The sequence below is a fragment of the Limanda limanda genome, chromosome 23, assembly GCF_963576545.1.
Source record: "Limanda limanda chromosome 23, fLimLim1.1, whole genome shotgun sequence".
Taxonomy (NCBI): Eukaryota; Metazoa; Chordata; class Actinopteri; order Pleuronectiformes; family Pleuronectidae; genus Limanda; species Limanda limanda.
In genome coordinates this window covers 9,831,634-9,850,744 of record NC_083658.1, presented here as the reverse complement: position 1 = coordinate 9,850,744, position 19,111 = coordinate 9,831,634, and the positions used below count along the sequence as shown (strand labels likewise).

The 19,111-nt window shown below is 40.9% G+C and overlaps 2 protein-coding genes across 2 annotated transcripts; both read right to left on the bottom strand.

Moving 5' to 3' along the window:
• Window positions 1-2,987: 2,987 nt before the first annotated feature.
• sts (steroid sulfatase (microsomal), isozyme S) lies at window positions 2,988-14,784 on the bottom strand. Its single transcript, XM_061066754.1, has 10 exons — window positions 14,668-14,784; window positions 13,293-13,477; window positions 11,908-12,029; window positions 10,902-11,024; window positions 9,896-10,307; window positions 9,592-9,728; window positions 8,399-8,518; window positions 6,751-6,910; window positions 5,921-6,042; window positions 2,988-4,950 (listed from the first exon to the last, which is right to left on the bottom strand). The coding sequence occupies exons 2-10, from the start codon at window positions 13,457-13,459 to the stop codon at window positions 4,604-4,606; spliced, it is 1,710 nt and encodes a 569-aa protein (XP_060922737.1). The 5' UTR covers window positions 13,460-13,477; window positions 14,668-14,784; the 3' UTR covers window positions 2,988-4,603.
• A 1,870-nt stretch (window positions 14,785-16,654) lies between these two features.
• Window positions 16,655-18,154, bottom strand: LOC132996869 (fumarate hydratase, mitochondrial-like). Its single transcript, XM_061067233.1, has one exon. The coding sequence runs from the start codon at window positions 18,152-18,154 to the stop codon at window positions 16,655-16,657; it is 1,500 nt and encodes a 499-aa protein (XP_060923216.1).
• Window positions 18,155-19,111: the final 957 nt, after the last annotated feature.

The following is a 19,111-nucleotide window of genomic DNA, read 5'->3' as shown; positions in this document are numbered from 1 at the left end:
TTGTGAGCTTCAATCAGATAACTGTTATCACACACACACACACACACACACACACACACACACACACACACACACACACACACACACACACACACACACACACACACACACACACACACACACACACACACACACACACACACACACACACACACACACACACACACACACACACACACACACACACACACTGGGTATCTCCCTCTGCTCTCTGACAGCAGCTGAGCATGATGAAAAGCCTTCATGAGAGCATGTACTCTTCATCAATTTTCCAAGGAGGCATTTAATTTCCCCTAGCTTGGTGCAGCGGAGGGGGAAAAAAAAATATTGGATATCGCAGCACTTCACAGGAAGTCCATGCTGCCGTCATGAATGCTGCCTGGGAGCTCCCTTAGGACGCGGGAAGGGAGCATCGTCTTTGAAGTGCCCGGCGATTCCACGGGGTTTCTCTGCCGCTGGGTTATTTTTTGATTTCTTCCAGCGTCAGGAGACAAGAGCAGGTTCTCCGTCGGTTCCTTTTTAAGCCATTTGAGCTGGAGCTCATGAGACTCCGATTTTTTTGCAGTTCCAGAACAGACTAGAGCCTGGTTTCCCAAATGCATCTTTCAACTGAGAAGATGGCAGGATCCATCATACAAACCTTCCTCAGCTAAAGACGTTTCCCAAAAGCTTTGTCACTGAAGGCAACTAAAATGACGAAGGATCAAAAAGCAACTTCTACCAACCAAAGGGGGATCAGAGAATCTTAAGAAGCTGTTGAATTTACAGGAGGAACAAAAAAGCTGCATGAATTATTGAAGTTTGATCTGCTGTACTATTATCACCGAAATGTCAGCTGCTGTAGAATGAGCTATAATGTTTAAATTTGAAATCATGCAAATGACATTAACCTAACATCATGGTACTCGTTTCCCTCCTCTTGACACTGACACTTCCTGGTGGGACATCTTTAACTTCTATATATCTACTTTCTATTGATCCTGTGTCAATTATTATGAGACACATATGTAAAGCAGATCTGATACAGAAATGATAACATGGCAGAGTAACAATGACGGGCATATTCATAAAAATGTGCTCCTGTAACAGCAGCTAAATCAAAGTTGACTTTCCATAACTAACTTCTACCCAGGAAAATGAATTGTAAAGACTGTGTACAAATGAATAAAGAATAAAATATTTGATTAAAGTTTTTCAAAGCACAGATCTTAAAGGTTCCCTGTGGATCTTTTACGTCAAATAATAATAATATGTTTTATTTTGAAGTGAGATGCTCAATGACACTTAACAACTTCAAAAACACACAACTGATCCCACTGGTAAACCCACTATGTTTGCCATGAAAGGGTATTTTTAGTTTTAATTTGTCGCTCCAGTTAAAATCATTGCATATACTTTATGTATACGCATTTACTTCCCAAGTGCTTTCTGTAATGTCAGTCAATGTATTGTTTTTCTCTCTTTTTTAGTCCTTGCAGACTTGAAATAAGTAAAATTATGATTTGAAACAAGCATCAATCCATCTACATTATTATCTAAGTCTTTACAGCTTGTCCTTTGAGGGTCATGGAGGAGAGCTGGAGCCAATCCCAGCTTGGACTCAAGGATGATCTGATTACCAGAGGTCAAAGGTCAAGGTTAGTTTGACCTCCCAAAGCACATAGTGAATGAGATATCTACTCCTTGAGGGAAACCTTTCACATTTGGCACAAACATTCACTTGGACTTGGATTTGATTTTGGCAAAGGTCAAGGTCACGGTGGGCCTTATGAAGTATGTTTATTTTTTCTTGAATGTGATATATTAAGATCAAATTGAGGGAATGTTTTAAAATGTGATACAACTATTTACTTGGACTCATAGATTTTGGTGCCAAGGTCAAGGGCAGGACTGCCAGTATAGGGAATTTCATTACATCTGGCACAAGTTACATGGATGACCTGATTTGAATTTTGTGTCATCTCACAAAAAACAAGTTTCAGAGGCATATAACTGCAGTCATCATCATAAAGTGAATGGCTCACAGGTCGTAACAAAATCCGACTGGTTGATGTGAGTAAGCTGAACATCCTCTCTGCCGAGGAGGGGAAATAAAAATAAATAAATAATGGGGACATTAAAGAACGCCTCCCCGGTTGAAATACTTCCAGATTTAATTTGGAGTGTCACACAGAGCTCAGAGAATGTGCACAAATTCTGCTCGTAATGCAGTTGAAAATAATCTATGTTATTGGGTTTTTGCTTCAGAGCCTCGAGAGATACAGGTTTATTTTTGCAGTGCAGGAGTTTGTGCATCAGCTTGTTGATCAGGTAGCTCTTCTACCTGCTGGATGAATCTCCCAGCAGCACTGGGGCTCAGCGGGGACGTCTACTGTAGAAATATGGCCACAGGTTAGGCAGTTGCAGCAGCACAACATACACGTGTGCGACTTGCGTACACATCAGACCTGTGAAATGTTATCAGTGGTGTTGTACATGGTGACACTCAGAGGTGTCTAAAGTATTCAGATTCCTTACTCAAGTAGAAGTATTGATACTAGGGTTTAAAAAGACTTTTGTAGAAGTTGAAGTATCAACTCAAGCTTTTTACTTAAGTAAAAGTGTATAAGTACTGGTTTCAAAACTACTTAAAGTATAAAAGTAATGTAAGGGGAACTTTTTTTCCATTAAGGACAAACTCTTAAGCCGCGTCTCAGGGGCCTACAGTGCACTACACCACATCCTCCAAAAAAAAACATTTTTCTAAAGGCCATTATGACTATAATGTTATATTAAAATGTTATGTTGAAAAATGTGGGATGCACTAGGCTACCCGATTCAGCTGCATACTTGCCCATTGAAAATGATCACATTTTATTACAATGCAAATACATTAAAGTACCATATGTGTACTACTGAGCATTAACATGCGTTTCATGGAGCGGAAGACATGATAACTAGTTGCCAATAAGTATTGTAATAGTGCAAAAAGTCAAACTTCAGTAGAATGTTATCAATAACCTTTATTGGAAGAGACCTTGAGACCTTTGGACTCAATCCTGTATTGTAATCTTGATTCGACTCTGGTTGAGCATGGCACCCAACGATGACAAACCGAAATGAAAACAAGCCAATAGTTAAATAGGAGTAACAAGGCTATTTTTAAGTATTTGTACTTCGTTATTTGACACCTCTGGTGACCCTTCATACTGTCTCTCTGCAGTGACTCACACTTGGCAAGTGTTCTCCTCTGTGAGCTGACGTTCTCGGGCTTTTCCGTGGATTTGAACACACTTATCAGGGCGGTAGCACATTGCAGGTGCATACGGCTCCTTTCAGTCAGCAGCTGAATAATTATGCTAACAAACGTTCTCTTTTGGCATTTGGCCTGTTCCCATACAGCAGGCCCCTTTAGTGCTTCATTACCGAGAGTGAGTTTTCCAACAAGAAGAACTGGAAATGTAATGTACAAAAAAAGCTGAGCCCCGAGTGGAAACTTTAATTTAAGGGAAGCCTTAATTGAGACTCATTAAGAGAACCAACAGGAGGGCTTACATAATACCAGTGGGGAAACAGTGGGTACATCTCTCTATGTGTGTCTGTTTTCTTCTTGATTTACATACTAAAGCTATTTCATGTTTTTTTTTAGGGGTTTGTTAATTATGTAGTTATATGATGCTTCACATCATCAGATGCTCAGTGTCAAATAAGGGCTGGGCATCATTTGGAATATTCTGAGATGAGTGAGACAGAATGAGCCAGGTTTTAGGTCTCAAATATTTTAGGTCTAAACAGGCAATAATACAAGAGCTTTTGCAAAACAGGAAAAACATCACTCTGGATTTGTTTAAATGAGAGAGTTTTTTCTCAGACCTTATCATTTCTCAGGACATCAATGCATAGGACATCAAGTTTTCATCCACTTCCCACCAGATAACATCAAGAGCATAAAAAAGACTGTGTCAATCTCTGGCAGACTCTCGGTAACTCTGTCTCTGTATCAACCCCTTTACAAAGGTTTGAAGCTTCTAATAATAAAATATACACGGAGGGGTCTGTTGTGCGATCTTTATTTTCAGATTTCCACTACACCAAATTAAAATGAAATTTAATGGAATATAGCTGGCACCTGTTGTGTTTTTCCAATTGGATCTAAAAACTTTTTTGTTTGACTGGTCATGATACACATGTGTATCGAATTTTGTGAAGATCGTTCAATGTGAACACGTTCCGGGGGTCACCGTTGAGCCATTTTGCGACGCCCATTGAAAATTCCTCCAGAATAAGTACATTTTCACCACTTTCTAACCTTCTGCAAATTTTGGTAAGAATTTGAGCATGTTAAAGCCCTCAAAAAGCCAATTCATTTGCCTGAATAATAATAATCCTTACAATTTCAATAGGGCCTCACCTGTCAGTGCCTGTCAGTGCCCGGGCCCTAATTAAATTGAATTGAAAAGCCCAAAATATCTAAAGATCCAACCTGCTACTGAATAACATGTCAAATAAATCTTATTTTGAATTGTATCTAGGATATTTTTCATGGAAAGAGGTCCCATATGTGACTGCAATGACCTTCTGTTCGAGGTACAGCGAGGTCCTACTGGTCCTGCTGCTCATGCTGCTAATTCTGGCACTGACATAACTGTCCAAGTGTGGAGCAGCAGGGCAGCAGCCAGGGCTTCCACATCAAATTCCCTACAGATAATTGGTTCTCCACGGGCTTCACCGATCTCCGATGCCTCTCCACGGCCTCCGCCATCACAGACACGATGGACTCGAAGGCCGGTTCGGAGTCAGGCGTCAGCGGCGTGGTCTCCGACGGGTCCTTCGAGAGGTCAAAGAGGAGCGGAGGATCGTGATAGGTCACGCAGCCCGGCGTGCAAAAGCAGATTTGTGTGTTGACACATGTCGTCGCGTTCTCTGAGTCGAAGTTCGGTGTGAAGTAAAAGGCTTTCCACACTGAGCTACCTGCAGAAATTAGAAATGGAACAACTCAATGTGACTTATTGCCTTGAGGCAGCCTATGTGTTTTCCTACAGTCTCTCACGTAGATCAGGGGTTTCTCAACTTTTCAGCCGCCGACCCCCAAAATAACCGAATTGCAACCCCCATTATCCCCAGAGGTTGTTTGAAGCATATAAAAGATATTGATTTCAAGTTTACTTTTTAAGTCTATTTTCCTTGTGCAAAGTATATGGCTGATTGAAGACTATTAATGTTTATTGAGCTTTCAAACACAGTAAAAAGTAGTAGGGTATATACATAAATATAGATAAATAATGCATGATATTTGTATTTGTATATTACTGATAATATTACTAACATTTGTAAGAATAAGAGTAATAGAAGTAGTGATAATATAATAAAACACAACTTCTTACCTCTACTTTCTCTATTTTGATTTGATTGATTTATAAATACTTGCATACCATGTTTTATTCAAATTGTATTGTACTTTATATATTAATAATAAAATGTATATATGTACACATCTTAAAATAGTTATACTATATAATATACTGCTATACTAGTATACTATGGTATACGCACATACACACATCACATGGAATGTTTATTTTTATATCACACCTGCCATACTATAACAGCATATCTTCGGTAATGTCCATTTTAATATCTCATACTTAACGCACAAATGCAGTTTACACCCTCATTCAATCATCTTGTACCATTGCACTTTACTCATGCACATTTATCTACATACAATATTTCTTACATATTATCTGTGTTTTTATTTAATTTTCTTATTTTTATTCTATTGCCTTTTTTACTCTCTTGTCTACCTCATTCTGAATATCTGTGGGTGTAACATCTCATCTTATCTTCTTGATTTCCAGATGACCTGGACCAGATATTTATACAGATTATTTACATGTATGTTGTGGATAACTCATCAATCAGGGTCATTGTTTGGACTTACTGTTTCGGGGGTGCCATCGGACTGCATTAAAGTAGGCGTTGCAGTAATGGAACAGAAACTCGTGGTTGGACCTTTCAACTCTCCCCTGGAGCAAATCCATGAGGTCATGACCATCGATCTCCCTGCAGAGCCGAGGACACAAACACATTCAGCTGCTCAGCATGTGAATGGGTGTTGTCAGGATACCAACTATGCATGGTATCCATTTATTGATCCTTTGTCGTTTTCCTCCAAATAATGGCCAAACTGTAACAAATGTAAAACGGGCATCTGACCCTCAGGGTATAGTTATCCTGACCCATTTGCCTCTCAAGAGATGATTGATTCATCAACTTTACTCTACTTTTGGGACTTTCTGCATTTGATATCAGCAGGTTTGTAGGGTTGTTTGCTTCCGGACCAATGTTGTGTGTTGCAGTTAAGTTCCATTTAACCATTAAACCATTTACTGCACAAATGGAATTTCAGTTATGCTTGGAGTGGATGGCTCCATTCTTTGGTTGTTCCCTGGATTAGCCAAGCAGCATGCTAAAATAAAACAGGCAACACGTGCAGAACCCCCTGGAATTGATACATCACGTATTATTGATACATCACGTACTATTATTATTGTGACTCACCGTGGCTGTCGAAACCCTCAGATCAAAGCCTCCGAGTTATCCTTAATACCCCCTGTTCATTAGTAAACTTGTTTGCTCTGCTCAGAGCCTGCATCTCACTCACTGTGGGCCCAATGACTCACTCACTTCTGAATGTGACCTAGATTTCCGGCTGCGCTAGTTTTGACTGACGTGTGGAGGGAGTGCTGTCTCACCGCTGCGTGGCCTCACCTGTCCTCTGGGACTGAAGCTCCACTCAGGTGTACCACTGTCGGAAACAGGTCCATGTTGCTGGTGGGCTCGTCTATCTCTACGCCACCGGGGATTTTTCCTGGCCAGCTAACAATCCCGGGGACCCGGATCCCTCCCTCCCAGTTTGTGCCTTTCCCTGCTGCTCAGAAGAAGGAAAAGGACACAAATCCATGAAAGCACTTCTCATCCAGCTGCCATAACTCAGCATGTCTAGTCTAAAACCAGCGTTGGGTTGGTAACTAAAGCAACAACTTGCTCCTTAAGAGTGGCTACTTGCAGAGATAAAAGAGCATTGCCGACTTTGGCTGCATAACAAAAGCTTTCGCTGCTCTTTGAATCCGGTCTTCTGGGTCCAAACAGAAAGATTACATCAAATCTGAGTCCACACTGTGAGCCTCTGTCAGGGAAGCTTGTCTTAAATCATAGACAATAGTCTGTTGCTGTCTCTCTTAGGACGCACCGCTCGTCTGATCTGAATAAAACAAACATTCTTATTTTGATTATACTTAGTTTGCAGGATCTAGATTTCAGTCTCATCACAGACAAAGTTTTGTAACATTTGGGTTTTTTAGAGGTGTTTCACTTGCTGGAAAATTTCCTTGAGGGATCTACGCAATTACAGAGAATAACGTCAAGCAAGGAGAAAGGGATTGTGTTCAATACAATTCACAGTTATAGTTAAATGTAATGATGATGCTTATGAACGGATGGATGTATGAACATTAATCCGCTTGTGGACCAGGAACATACAATTTACACAGCGCGCAGAAACCACGGTGACATTTTTACAATTTATCCTGAGGGCAAATTCCGTTCAACAACTGTTGCAGAAACACCGGCATCCCTTAAATCTGTCAATAACAATTCAGATTACTGGTAAGGACATGTATAGACGTGTTGTTGTACCTAACACAGCAATGGTGGATAAAGGGATATGGGATGAATACGTTTCTTCTAAGGAATATTTAAGTAAGCGTTATGGTGTTATTGTTACAACAATGGTTGAGATTTTGTATTTCATTGCTACACTGTACTCCAATGCTTGTATTCGCTGTATGTCATATGTAAATATACAATTTGAATTAGGGTTAATGTTGATTTTTAATTGTACTATGGTGCATAGAGGCTGATGGAGAAATATGCATTGAGTTATCTTATGACGCGTTATATTGGAGCCTTGTATTTGTTCGGAAAGCATGGAAGTCATTTTATAGTCACATGTTGAGTACTCCTTCCAATTACAAATAAATTGTGTTTGTCCTCACAAAATATGTGGTCCATCACCTCTGGCACTCATTCATCGTGAATACTGGGCTCTGTGTCCTCACCCCTACTCTTCTTCTTTCACACATTCATCTCCTGCCGCCTCCACAGCCTCCTCCTGGATTATCTTTTAGCTGGACATGAATTGTTAATGTGTTAAATGAGTGTTCATGTTCATTAAATGTGTATCTCAGACTCAGGGAGGTGTTGTGAGCTCAGGGACATTGAATCTCAAGGTTGCATCAAATTGTTCCTGAGCATAGCCTCACTGGCAATATAAAGAATTCATAATTTTCATAAACGGTAAAAACCTGGCAGTGAGAGGCCTGGCAGGGGTCTGAAAAGAAACACTTCTCTCGTGTACCTTTATATATTCCATTGGATCCATGTAGGGCTTCCTCCAGATGAGCCCCCTGGTCTGAAGTGAAGTAAACCAGAGTGTTTTCTCTCAGTTTGAGTCTTTCCAGAGTGTTCACCATCTGACCTGAGAACAGACCATAAACTTCGGGTAAATGGCCAGTGATATTGTAACATACATAATACTAATTCCTTGTAAGGATTCTTGCCGCTGGGTGCAAATTGAAAGCTCCTCGCCAAACACAAGAGGCAGGGAGAAAAGAAAGTAGCATTCAGCAAGCAAAATACTAAGCCATTATTGCCCCCCTCCTTTGTGCTGACACAGTACTCCTCAAGCTAAAATAATTGGGGTAATTACACGTTCATTAGCAAAGCAGCCCCCTGCATTCAGTCCATTGTGGGGCGGTATTGTACGGAGGCCGTCCTTGAGACTGAGCAGCAATAAGAGCAGAGAGAAAATGGCCTTTTTCAACGAAACGCTATATTAATGAAGGACCGTCTGATGCACTAGAAGTGAGCCTAAATCTGATAACAGTGGAAAGATATGTACAGGATTTTTTCAATTCCCCACACTCGAGGATTTTGCTGCTGTAGTCATACTTGGTGGAATACAATGAGTGGTAAATATTTAAATGGTTGCTGCTCCACTGCAAAGTGATGATTAAAAATGCAGTCTGTTGTCTTTTGCCACAATACCGCTGGGTTGGGGTTGCACTTCCTGGAACTGTGAGGAGATTTTGACGTAACATGACGGTAGTTTTACAGGGAGAGGTTGTTAAACTCACTTTCCTTTCCCAATTTTCTGTCAGGCCCCATAGCTGGAAAAAGACAAAACTAAATATGAGAAGGCCCACCAAGGCTTTTCGCCACCGTCCTTCACCCAGTTAACAGTTATCCTGGAACATGGCATCATCCCACAAATACCACTTGTTTAGCAAAAGACACGCAGGCTTGTGTGAAAAAATGAAACTTGAGACCAAAAAAATATTTTTAAACGGTTCACAAAATATAGCTGCAGTCCGAATCAACTCTCGCCAACAAAATTCAGCCCGAATGGCGCAACAGCTTTGTAATATCACCAACTTGTGAAGTGTGAAAAAGGTTTTAGGTTCCCATCCGCTGTGGCTTGACAAATTAGAATCTGGCGAGCGGCCACTGTCTATATATTCATGGCAAATAACGTTGTGGGTGCTGACACACCTACACTCCAGTCCACCTCATGGATGGCATCTCCATAGAGGCCGTGTTGGCTTGATCCTCTGAACGCTGCCGAAGCAAACACGGCCGTGTGCACTTGGATGAAAGACAAAAACAGCAGGAAAGGCTTCGCTGAGTTGCTGCAAAAACAGAAAATAGAGTTTAACCTATCAGCATTACATATGAATATTCATAGGAGTGCAATAACTGAGATAAGATTAAACTCATCGCAGCTTTAACCTATTGTGGAAAGAAATGTTCTCTATTTCTTCTCTATGAAATGTAATTCAGGAAAGCTGAAATGTACCTCTCAATGAAGTCCACGGCCTCGTTAGTCATTGCTTGTGTCAGGTTTTCAGACGTGAATTGCTGCTCCACAATTCTATGGTCCCTCATGAGAACACAGTTCATGTACGGGATGATCATCATGAATCCTCTAAACAGAGCCGTGGCCACGAGGGTCAGAGACAGCAGGCTCCAAATCAGCCATCTGGGGATGGTGAGGATGCTGAAGTAGTGGAGTACGGCTGCGGTGACCAATACAATGGCCAGTGTCTCGTATGGTATATATTTAATGGGGTTGATCACGGCGCCGTGTCCTGGCTGGCATTCCCGCAGGTTGGTCAGCGGGATACCGAAGAAGTAGTCGAAGCCGTGGACGCTGGGGTGGTGGCAGTGATCGTCTCTGCGTTCACAGTTAAGTCCAAGGTGCCATTTTCCTGGGACCAAGACAAAAAAAGAAACCAAAAAAAGAACAATGGACTAAACTTTTTTCGTTTTTTTTTCATGTGATAATTGGAGCCTTAGTCCTGCATTACTACTGTCTGGGTGAACACAGCTTTTACTCAAACCCAGCTGTCAATCCTGTTGGTGGCTGGTTTGATCATTTATTCAAATTATTTTCCATTTTGCTATATCACTATATATACTACTGTCACAACATAAGACATTGATCTGCCACGACACTAAAACTGGAGAGTGATGAATACACTCATTTCACAGCACATGAAACCAGTTACCAGTGTTAATGGTGTAGCTGATGTGGAGTAAAGACAGTTGCCCCTGGGCCACACTGGATGTGTGCATAAGGGAACATGTTGCTTTTCTTTCTGGCGCCCATGCTATTAGGTTAACCCACACTGTCCCGCGAGTCTATCGTGAACAATTTGAAGTACCAAGAGACGCACGGCTTCACACTGTAAATTCTGGCATCTACATGAGCTCCTTTTTTATTCAAGGAAATACAGAAGTCATACCAGGAACCTCACATTGCGGCTCAAGCAAATGTGAAAGAACAGACGGCTGCAGTGTACCTATTAGAGCCGTCTCGTAGCCTTGTTGTTTTGCAATCTTTGCAAAGGTCATCTCCTGGCTGGGAAGACCTCCGGATGCTGCATTAAATACAAAGACCCCAGGATATTGAAAACCAGCTATACCTGTTGAAGAGAAAAAATAAATGAACATATTTGAATCCACAAAACATAACATCTAAGCAGTGGCATCCCATTAGGGCAAGCAAGTCCAACAGTGCTTGCTTGACCTGTTAAATCTAAAAATAGAGATCAATTAAATGATGTGTAAGTGGAAAGGATGTGGGTTTTTGTCTTTGGAAGCTAGCTTGACTGCCGTCCGCTGAATCTATCGTTTCTAAAAAAATGTCGTCAAGTGGAGGGGGGGGGGGTGCAGCTCGTTCTAGACCTTTGCCCATTGAGCATCATACCTGGGATCTGTGACACGGGACTGGCTACAGACTGGGCGCTTCTAAAACTGACTCCGCTTGCACTGCTATGAGATCAGGTAGCTTGCGTGAAAAATTATACTCATAAGCAGTCAAACTGGTTTATTAAGCAAGTCGTTGTGTGCGTTATGAGGAGACAGGTAGAGAAAGAGAGCGGATGCATGAGACTAACGACTGGAGCAGAGAACTAATAATTAGCAGTGTTCTCGTTGCTCTCATAAGCTCTGGCTGCAGAAGTGCTCTCACATACTTTGGTCCCACATCAACAACTGCTGTCAGATGACTTTCAGGGTCATTCCCTCATTTCTTTGAAACCATTGGATGAAACGACCCCACACGCTACTGCATTTGAGGCTGCCACAATCTCTCTCTCTAACTTGTAGGCGGGTTGACCTCATGACAATCCCGTGTTAAATAATTCAGCCGTGGAATAAATGGGTTTCCTGCAGGAGGTGGAGTAAACATCTGTTTTATGTGACAGTGTTAAACAGTCGTGTTTCCCATGGTCCTGGCCTGCAGAGGAACATTAAGCACCGTGTCAGTCTGTAAAGATTTCCCCGCGTTAGCGTCCTTGAACTGGCCTGATCGTATCGGGTAGCGTCCGGTGAGGAATGCTGCCCTGCTGGGCGTGCACAGGTTGGCTGCGGCGATGTGGTGAGTGAGCTTCACGCCTTCCTGTGCCAACTGGTCAATATTGGGGGTCCTGGAAAAGCACATATCATCACCAGTCACATGCAGGTTCAACATTAAGAGATGAATGCAGGACTTCTTGAAAGGCATTTCCAAAAATTCGAGGAAAAGTGTCTAATAAAAACAACTTGTGTCCAAGCAAAAAAGGAAGAAAGAAATATAGCTTTTTCAAAACCTTCCTCTGAAGAATAATGAAGATACATGTTTTAATACTTCCATGCTGGTGACCTGCTTATCCTGGGTTTTCCCACGCATCTCACCCAATGTCTTCTGGGACTGGCTAATAATGGATGGATAGAAATATTCCCCATTAAATAGAGGATCTCATTGAAAAGTGTGGGGGCAGAATTCTCTGATACACACAATTGAAGTGAAAATAATTGGATGAGCTGACTCTTTAGAGCCGCTTTACTGAAAACTATTTAAAGTCAAAGTTCATTGAGAAATTAACTTCATCCGCCGGCATCCCAAAAAATTTTGGGCAACTGAGGGACAAGTGGAAATACATCACCAACTTGTGATCCACTTATTAACTAATAGGAAATTATTCATATGAAACAAAAAAATGCAGGTGACCTTGATAAAGCTCAGCTTTCGACACACTTGAATTTTTTAATACAAAAATTATTTATTATATGTTCTACCAAAACCTTTTTCAACTCCAATTCACCTCTTCAGAACTGCTTTCAATCAATCACAATGAGTATTTTCTTGTATTAAAGTAGTCCTGCTTTCTCAAATAAAGTAAGTTCTATAAAGTATAAAGCCGTGCATTTTTCTCTCTTGCAAATAATTCACAATAAACCCCCCTTTTTTTAAACAAAAGAATGCATTTGGTCAGCAGAAACGCTGGGGTGTTTTTATTTTGAAGAGCATATACAGAAAGTGTGGAAACCATTTATGTTTCTGACATAAACATTAAAACTCAGGTAAAAGATAATCTCCTAAAAGCCCTCCAGTGTTAAATGTTTAAGTGAATAATAATACATGTACAGGACAGGGTGGCAGCAGATGAATAAAAACGGTAGCTTATGAATAAATATATATGCAGAAGCTAAATAGATACATACATAATGAACAGTGAAGGTAAATACTGAAGAGTATATATGCACAGGACCAGATAGCAGCATATGAATAACTAGTTTCAAATTTGAATATATATTTATAAACTAATCACATGATGTAGCCTTCACAAGGTAGTTGACGTACATTGAATGTACTTCACACTGGCTGCTTTTTTTATTACTAGTCAATAAAACCAGCTAAATCTTTTTACCTCAGTGTTGTATTGCCATAGCAGCCCAGGTCTCCAATTCCCATGTCGTCCACCATTATCAGGACAAAGTTGGGCTTGTTGCTTTCCAGGGGAGACGCACAGCTCATCTCCAAGAAGAGCAGCAGCAGCAGCAGCAGCAGAGAGGCTGGCAGGCATGTTGACTTCATGGTGTCGGAGCAGAAACACTAAAGGAAACCACACCAAATGTTGACTCTGTTGTAATATACTGTTATACACAATATACACCCACTGCTTCAATTATGGCAGCCAATATCACGTCATGATTCTTTGTTTTTTCGACTACCAGCAACACCACAGTGGTATTCCATGATATTTCAAGATACCAGCTATTCAATTCATGTATATTTCATTTACGCAACAATTTGTTTTATATTAAAGTGGATCGTTAGTTGAGTGTTTGTGTGAATTACTTGTTTGTTTTGGTATTTTGACATGCAGCTCATGTAGCTCTAAAACGAAGGTGCAAATGTTATGGAGAGTGGCACTTATCACTGAAAAAAAGAAATTCCCCTGCAGGCTTATAAATAAACTGGGATACATGGTATGTAGTGTCAAATGCTTATTAGGGCGAGTTAATGTTTTAGTAGGAAATGAACCAATGGACCATTGTTCCTGCCATATGGAAAGCTCATACATTTGTTGAGGGTTACCTTAAGGGTAGAGGATATCACTTTTCTTATTTGTGTGCTTATGCATCTTTGCCAATCTAATTTTACTTCCTCTTATATTTATCTTAACATCTGCCCTCTTATTTTGAATTACATTTTAACACGTTTTTATTTTCATCTATTTTGTACGTAAAGGACTTTAAGCTGCATTTATTGCATGAAATACATCCATACAAATAAAACATACAACGTATATTATTAATACCCATAATATTAGTCAGTTTTTTCACGTGCATAATTACTTCAAATTTCTGCATCATTTTACTCCAATATTTCATATTACTCACTCTTATATTCAGTATGCATAATATACACTACCGTACACTGTATATTATTATTTATAATTCTCAGTATACTTTCATTTTTATTTTAACTTTTTCGACTTATTACTTCGGAAAAGTACACAATAATAGCTTTATTGTGCGTAATATTTTTGTTCTTATAATATTAAAAGTACAGACTGAACATGCTGTCTCAGCGGGATTTAAAGCGTAAACTCCCGATGGACTTTGCCCCGTGACTTTGCAAATAAACTGACAGTTCAGAACAAATGTCCCATTCGATGTGACAGTTTGTGACAGAAGAGAAGTAAAACCACGGAATCGGAGCGTTACGAATACACACGTTTCTGACTTCCGTGTAATACCCGGAAGCATGCAAACCATTAAAAAACGGACAGTACTCACATCACCCCTGTGGTCGATTTTGGAGCGGACAGTGTTGTGGATGAATGCATCCCCTGCATACGTAAGTGCAGAAATACACACGCATGTCAAGTCTACTCCAGGAATTTAAGCATTGGGCGTTTCTTTCTTTTTTTTCAAACAAACTTTATTAACAACATGTGACAAAACGAGAACAAGACTTATTGCCAGTCCATTAAAAAAAGAAACAAAAAGAAATAAATAAAATCGTTACAATTCAAGCATATGCATTTTAAGCGGAAATAAACACTCAACCTTTATTTTTTTTTACCTTATTTACAATGTAAGTGAGTATAGAAAATATACAAAGCAATCCAAGACACCAAAAGAAAGACACATAAAGACAAGAGCAAATATAAAAGCCTTAAAATAAATAAAGCACATACATTTAATTTAAAACAAATTGATGAAATAAATCAAATCAATCAACTAAACTGGAGGTGAAATAAGTTATAAGTTATTTTATTCCATGTTGCAGTTGCAAGAAGAAAAAAACTGGAGCTCAGTAAAAACAGCGGCCCCTGTGCTCACTCTGTGGGGCCTGTGAGAAAATGTCCAATTATCAATAAATTGTTGGTTGCGCTGGTGTTGGAAGCAAGCAGGCCATTACCACATCTGAACCAGATCCCAGTTGTAATGAGTCTGGTCACAACAGAGGTTGCTGGCAAAGCCAAGAGCAAGCTTCTCTAAGGCCTCCTCCACTCCAGCCAGCGACCAAGAGAGACATGAGCACGGCCAAAAAAGAAAACTGGACCAAGAGAACTGTAGCTTTCAGTCAAGATGGGAAACAGATTCTCTTTTTTTTTTTTTTTTTTTTTTACAGAATTCAAAGGCAAACCTATGTGTTTAGTGTGCCTTGAAACCAAATCAGCCATGAAAAAAGCCCTCAAAAAGCCAATTCATTTTGGTCACAATAATAATAAGAATAAGAATTAAATTCGCTTTCATTTCACTTCAACATGTGCAATATTACGGGTTATAATATAAGCCGAATAAAATATAATAAAATGTAACTTTCTCAGTATTCCAATAAAACATTCAACACTTCATTAAAAGCGACTTACAAATGAAATTAAACTTTTAGAAAAATCTCACACAACCCTCTCTGGAAGTGTATGTTTGTTATTTACTTATTTTATCGATATACAATAAAATTAGATTTTGTTGCCGTCCCTGGTGTATACAATATAGGATTTGAGAAAAGATACATTTTGTCAAGTTTTTCCTTATCTTACAAACAATATATCCTTTATGACCAAGCATATTGGCTAATGTTTCATTGTGTGTGTGGGCAATTCAAGAAAAATGTCAGAAAGCCAGAAAATATTTTTTTTATATAGATTTGCATTTGAACTGACGCATTTGCACAATCGATACAGGAACTGTAAACCAGAACAAACGAGGCACAGAAGTCAATGTTGAATTATTTGAGATGGCACAGAGTCAATAAGGGAACTGAAGTGAGGGTAAAATCTAAAACGAGGGGCACAGGGTGAGACTTCGAATACCAGAACCAAACAGTGTATTTGCATTTTACTACAGAAACAGTTGTATCTATGTGAATCGTCGGGTTTATGCAAAAGTTATGCATTGCTGACTGAAAACAAAATTTAAGACATACAGCTTAATTTGTGACAAATCATTCATAAATAACTTGAGTACTACTTGATTTAACATTTTGTCTGTCTTTGCATCATATGTTATCAACTTTTGGCCAATTGAATAAAACTCAGTGGCTCAGTCATTATAGATGTAAGAAAATGCTTTAGTTCAACCACATTCGATGACAGTGAGCTGGATTAGCACCGGTAAGAAGCTGCATCACAACAGCAGAGGATTCGCAATTTGTATTAAATAAGAGATGTTCAGGTTTTGTGTAGACAGTTCTGTTGATCGGACAGAAACACTTCTCACAGCTTATATAGTAGGTATTTTGTGTGTAGTAGTGTCCTCTGAGTTTTTCTAGAGTTTACTTTGGCCCCAGCATTTCACATGGCCTCACCCACTGGTTGAACTGCTCCTCGGTCAGGTATCCCAGCTCAATGGCCATAGCCTTCAGCGTGGTGCCTTTCTTGTGAGCCGTCTTGGCGATGGCAGCCGCTTTGTCGTAGCCGATGTGTGGGTTGAGTGCTGTCACCAACATGAGGGACTCATTCATGAGCTTGTTGATCCTCTCTGTGTTGGCCTGGATCCCCACCACGCAGTTGTTGGTGAAGGAGACAGATGCGTTGCCCAGTAGCTGTGCAGAGTTCAGCACGTTCTTGATGATCATGGGTTTGAAGACATTGAGCTCAAAGTGTCCATTGCTGCCTCCGATGGTGACCGCCACGTGATTCCCCATAATCTGGGCTGCGACCATGGTCATGGCCTCGCACTGGGTGGGGTTCACCTTGCCCGGCATGATGCTGCTCCCCGGCTCGTTCTCTGGTAAGATGAGCTCCCCGAGGCCGGAGCGGGGTCCTGAACCCAAGAAGCGGATGTCGTTGGCAATCTTCATCATGCTGACAGCCACAGTGTTCAGGGCTCCGCTCAGCTCCACCAGGGCATCGTTGGCCGCCAGGGCTTCAAACTTGTTGGGAGCTGTCACAAAAGGCAGGCCTGTGAGAGAAGCAACGGTGGAGGCCACTTTCTCAGCAAAGCCAATTCGGGTGTTTAGTCCTGTTCCTACCGCTGTGCCACCTGCTGCCAGCTCATACACCCGGGGCATGGCGGACTTCACTCTCGCTATGCTGTACTTGACCTGTTGGACATAACCACTGAACTCTTGTCCCAGTGAGAGCGGCACAGCATCCTGAGTGTGTGTGCGCCCTATCTTGATGATATCTTTGAACTCTTCGGATTTGGCAGCCAGAGCATCGTGGAGAGCCTGCAGGCCGGGCAGCAGGACATGGTGGACCTCTGTGGCCGCAGCGATGTGCATGGCGGTGGGGAAGGTGTCGTTGGAGCTCTGGCTCTTGTTGACGTGGTCGTTGGGGTGGACGGGATCCTTGGAGCCCAGCTTCCCTCCCATGATCTCAATGGCCCTGTTGCTGATCACCTCGTTGACGTTCATGTTGGTCTGGGTTCCAGACCCAGTCTGCCACACCACCAGAGGGAAATGATCATCCAGCTTACCCGCTGCCACCTCGTCTGCAGCCTGGCAGATCGCATCTGCCACCTGTGGGTTGAGGCCGTAGTCCTTGTTCACCTCAGCAGCAGCTTTCTTCAGGACCCCAAAGGCCTTGATCACTTGGAGGGGCATTCTCTCACTCGGCCCCCCGATCTTAAAGTTCATGGTGGATCTGACAGTCTGGGCTCCGTAGTACTTGTCAGCTGGGACCTTCAGCTCACCGAACGTGTCCCGCTCCACCCTGAACTGTGAGCAGCTCATCCTGGAGGTGCAGAAGAGCCGTCTGGAACGGACGTTGAGTCTTTGTAAAGCCTGGAGCTTGCAGTTAAACTGCTGGAAGCTCCTCCAAGACCGAAACATGGCTTCTCACGAGAGGTGAATGCAGGGGGAGGTCAACGCAGCATAACATTACTTCATATCAGAAATGAAAACAGGGTTCAATCCTTCCTAAAGTAAAAGTCGATAACCTTACCTAACTTGTGATATACCCGACAAATAAACATTTGAATAGATACAGATGTGACATTTCTGACATAAGGATTTTCTGATATTTACTCAGAAACCTAATAATAACACTGATGTATGTATTGATCAATGTGCGAATGTGTATGAGACTTGATTGATGTTTAACACGTGGTGAATTTACTTATTTACAGAAAAGTGTTACATTCATAAACTTTGAATTAAGTGAAGACAAATATAAAGAGAGCTGTTCAGGCTTGGACTCTGGTCATGAGACAGAAGTTTGGTGGTGACAGGACAATGCACAGTAGAGTTATCACAAAATCGTTTCCTTTGTCAAAGGATGAACCTTCGACCTACCTCAATGTTTACAGGGTTTGAGGAAATGTCCCAATTCTGAGAGAGAATAAGAGAGAGACGTCACCTTGACAAGAAGACATCAAAGATTCCTTTGATCTATGACCACTGACACTCTCACTGCCGGAGTGGAGTTGTGGTTGACGGCTCAGCATCAAAGGATTCATAGATTCATTATAAAAATTACAATAAAAAATGACTAATTCATTTTTATATGGAGTTTTTAATATTGAGGAAATAATAATAACAATTTCAATAGGGCCTCACCTGTCAGTGCCTGCCAGAAATGTTAATTATGCTAATTTCATGCAAGGGTTGTTATATTATTTACTGCTACAATGAATTTCTGTATCAAATAGGATAGGAACAATGTGGTATTGATGCTTAACTTCAACATTGTGGTGCAGCACCATGATCAAAATTTAAAGAAGAGACAATTTCTAATCACTGATTGGAACCAAAACAAAATTCTGTGATTATTTATAATGCTTTAAACGA

Excerpts from the sequence above, each read along its gene's own strand:
- sts (XM_061066754.1), bottom strand. The coding sequence starts at position 13,459 with ATGAAGTCAACATGCCTGCCAGCCTCTCTGCTGCTGCTGCTGCTGCTG. Across the intron at positions 12,030-13,292 it reads TATGGCAATACAACACTGAG|GACCCCCAATATTGACCAGT; the intron begins GTAAAAAGATTT and ends GTGCTTTTCCAG. Across the intron at positions 4,951-5,920 it reads CCGATGGCACCCCCGAAACA|GTAGCTCAGTGTGGAAAGCC; the intron begins GTAAGTCCAAAC and ends TAATTTCTGCAG.
- LOC132996869 (XM_061067233.1), bottom strand. The coding sequence starts at position 18,154 with ATGTTTCGGTCTTGGAGGAGCTTCCAGCAGTTTAACTGCAAGCTCCAG.